Genomic DNA, 3,662 nt, shown 5'->3' on the forward strand with positions numbered 1-3,662 from the left:
GGTCTGACCTTCCCTACCTTCTGCCGGCTCCGTATTAAATGTTCTTTTCTCGAGGAAACGATGGTGTCAGACAGAGTTTGCCATTTTTAAGAAATCCTACTTGCAAAATGAGACCTCCTGCATGCGTTAGGGTTACTGTTTGTTTTGGGAATGTGGTCGGTGAGCCGGGAATGCCCGTCCGGCTCCCTGGCTCCGGCGGAGGAAGACTCGACTCAAGGTCATGGCTGGAGCTGGTGGAGTCGTCATTTGACTGTTGTCCACCCTCCCGCGGGCGCAAACCTGGTGCGTGTGGTACGGATCAAGTTGTGCATCTTCCACTTCTCGGGCCTGTACAGGTGCGGGCCTGCGGGTGCGGGCCTGCCCTGCGGGTGGAGGTGGTGGGCCAGGCCCGGGGCGGGGGATGAGCGGTGGGGGGAGCTGGCTCCCCCTCCCCCCCAACAGTGACAGGCTCTGACCAGCTGTCACGGCACTTCCCGCCTTACCTGCTGCCTCTCGGCTTGGGGAGCAGTGGTCAGTACTTTGAGCTCATAAATGGATAAACAAGGGCCCATCCCTCCGAAGGCCGTGCTGATTCACCAGGGGGTCAAGGTCCCCCGCGGCCGGCCCTCAGGGCGGGGCAGCCTGCAGGTGGCTGAGCCTGGGTGGGGAAGCCTTGAGGCCTTAAGAAAGGGATGGTGCCTCTGGCATCCAGGCCCTCTACCTGGCAGGCGTGGTCAGAAGGGGACTCAGTGCCAGGCTGGGGTGCCCTTCTCTGAGGCAGGGGCCCTGCACCGTGTCCCTGGAGAAGGTGGCATTAGTGCAAACTTGATGTTTGCAGTTCCAGCTACTTGTGAATGACCCCACAAGTCTGAAGTTGGTGCAAATCTGTAAGTCCCCACTGCAAAGCTAGGGTCACAAAACCTTTAGTGCACATTATGCTGTTTCATAAAGAGAACTATGCCTTTATGCTGTGTACAGATCTGGGGGCAGTCCACACATCCAGAGGTGTCTGTTCTACAGGCTTCCCTGACAGAGTTCAGCCTGGGAGGCCTGGCTTCCTCAGATCCTCTGGCCTGTCTCAGCCTGCTGACCAGCGGGCGCTTGGTCTACTGAATTTGGTGCTATGGGAACAGTGCAGGATTCAGGGCACGGATGGGAAGGGCAGTGTGATTTCTGCTGGGTTGTTCATGGAGGAGCTGTCAAGCCCCTTCTCGGTGCTTTGCACGTATTAAGTTACCGAATCTTCACCACAACCCTATCAGTAAATCCTGTTTTTATCTCCATTATACAAGTTAGGAAACTGAGGCCTAGCTAAGCAGTTTAAGTTAAAAATTGGTGTAGAACAACCACATTAAGGAAGGTTGGTTTATATTTGGTTAATGAAGCACAAACAAAAATGTCGGATTCTGTATTTTGTTCTGACCACAGAGTGTTCTGCATGAAGCTGAAGTGAGGATGTATTCTCGCTCTTTGTTGGTGTACGAAGCTGTATTAGAAAAGTGGTTGTCCCTTCGGTTATGGTTTTACAAAAGTTGGCTATTTCCTTTAAAGAAGGATTCCAACCGAGGTTGAGCTTTCTGATATCCACCTTACCCGTCTGTGAGGATGGCCCTTCCTGTTGTAGTTCAGATGTGGTGGTTCTGAAGATTCACTACATTAAAGCCTTTTTTTTGGTTTGTTTTTTCCCCATTGATTTTTAGAGAGAGTTGGGGAGGAGGGGAGAGAAGGAGAGAGAAACATCATGTGAGAGAGACACAGAGATTGGTTGTCTCCCACACACACCGGACTGGCCACAGTCGGACACCTGCAACCTAGGTACGTGCCCTTGACCGGGGAATGGAACCCACAGCTACATTGTAGCTTTTCATAAAATTGTTAGTTGCCTTATTTTACTTTTTAAAATATGTTTTTATTGATTTTTTTATAGAGACAGGAAGGGAGAGTGATAGAAAGAAACATTGATGAGAGAGAAACATCATCGATTGGCTGCCTCCTGCACGCCCCCCACAGGGGATGGAGCCCGCAACCCGGGCATGTGCCCTGACCAGGAATGGAACCGGCAGCCTTTTGGTTCCTGGGTTGATGCTCAACTGCTGAGCTACACTGGCCGGGCTAGTTGCCTTATTTTTAAAAGTAAGTAATACATGTGCCTGGAACACATTTCAAAATGTATGGAAGGGAATTAGATGAAAATTCAGGGCCCCCTGCACCTGTTCCTTGCTGAGACTTGGTCTAAGCCAGACATGCATTATGGAGGTGTCCTTGCCTCTTTCTCATGGATTTATAGATGTTTGTACTTGGAGGAAGCGAGCCCTTTGTCATTTGTGTCACAAATACTTTTGTCCATCTGTCATTTGCCTTTTGAGTTTACCATACTCTGAGGTTTTAAGTCTTTAATCTTTTCTTTCAGTGTATTTTTTGTTTCATTTTCTAATTTGACTCTTAGACTCATTTGGTATTGACTCTGGTGAAAGCAGCTTTAGGGGTTCCCTTTACTTTTCCAGGCAGTTGTGAGTGAGTAACAGCAGGCGCTGCGCTGTGGCCAGACCCTCCATTTGCCAGACTCGCCGCAGACCAGCTCAGCAGCCTCCAGAGCCTGTGTCTCGCGTCACTTGCTGCAGGTTTTGTCCTCCTTCCTTACTGTTCTTTCTCAGAATTTCCCCGATTAGTATTGTACAACTCTTTCCCCATAGGATTGGCATATCTGTTTTTTTTTTTTTTAAATATATTTCATCGATTTTTTACAGAGAGGAAGGGAGAGAGATAGAGAGTTAGAAACATCGATGAGAGAGAAACATTGATCAGCCGCCTCCTGCACATCTCCCACTGGGGATGCGCCCGCAACCCAGGCACATGCCCTTGACCGGAATCGAATCCGGGACCCTTCAGTCCGCAGGCCGACGCTCCATCCACTGAGCCAAACCGGCTTCGGCGGCATATCTGTTTTTGAACCTAAATTCACTGATAGGCTTTTTGAGGGAGAATTGACTGTATTATTTTATTGTTGTTGTTAATCTTTACCCGATGGTATTTTTCCATTGATTTTTAAAAAAATATATTTTTATTGATTTCAGAGAGGAAGGGAGAGGGAGAGAGAGATAGAAACAGCAATGATGAGAATCATTGATTGGCTGCCTCTTGCATGCCCCCTACCGGGGATCGAGCCCACAATCCCAGCATATCCCCCCTGACTGGAATTGAACCTGGGACCCTTTAGTCTGCAGGCCGAGGCTCTATCCACTGAGCAAAACCAGCTAAGGCAGCGGTTCTCAACCTGTGGGTCGCGACCATCGGAAAACACATATAGCATATCAGATATTTACATTATGATTCATAACAGCAGCAAAATTAGTTATGAAGTAGCAACGAAAATAATTTTATGGTTGGGGGTCACCACAACATGAGGAGCTGTATTAAAGTGTCACGGTGTTAGGAAGGCTGAGAACCACTGAGCTAGGGCTTTCCATTGATTTTTAGAGAGAATGGAAGAGAGAGGGAAAGACAGAGAGAAACATTGATGTGAGAGAAACACATCGATTGGTAGCCTCCTGCACGAGCCCTGACCAGGACCCCGGCCCAGGAAGGAGCCTGCAAACAAGGTACGTGCCCTTGACCAGAATCGAACCTGGGACCCTTTGGTTCACAGGTCAGTGCTCTATCCACTGAGCCAAACTGGCTAGAGC

The 3,662-nt window shown here is 49.2% G+C and overlaps 1 protein-coding gene across 1 annotated transcript in view; it reads right to left on the minus strand.

Annotated features, from left to right (window-relative positions):
- Positions 1 to 566, minus strand: part of UBE2D4 (ubiquitin-conjugating enzyme E2D 4 (putative)) — a 21,044-nt gene extending 20,478 nt beyond the window's left edge. Inside the window, exon 1 of the mRNA XM_005882901.2 lies at positions 483 to 566. Within this exon, the coding sequence (XP_005882963.1) occupies positions 483 to 551 (69 nt within the window). The 5' untranslated portion in view covers positions 552 to 566. The remainder of the gene's footprint in view (positions 1 to 482) is intronic.
- Positions 567 to 3,662: the final 3,096 nt, after the last annotated feature.

Source organism: Myotis brandtii, unplaced genomic scaffold (assembly GCF_000412655.1).
Source record: "Myotis brandtii unplaced genomic scaffold, ASM41265v1 scaffold743, whole genome shotgun sequence".
Taxonomy (NCBI): domain Eukaryota; kingdom Metazoa; phylum Chordata; class Mammalia; order Chiroptera; family Vespertilionidae; genus Myotis; species Myotis brandtii.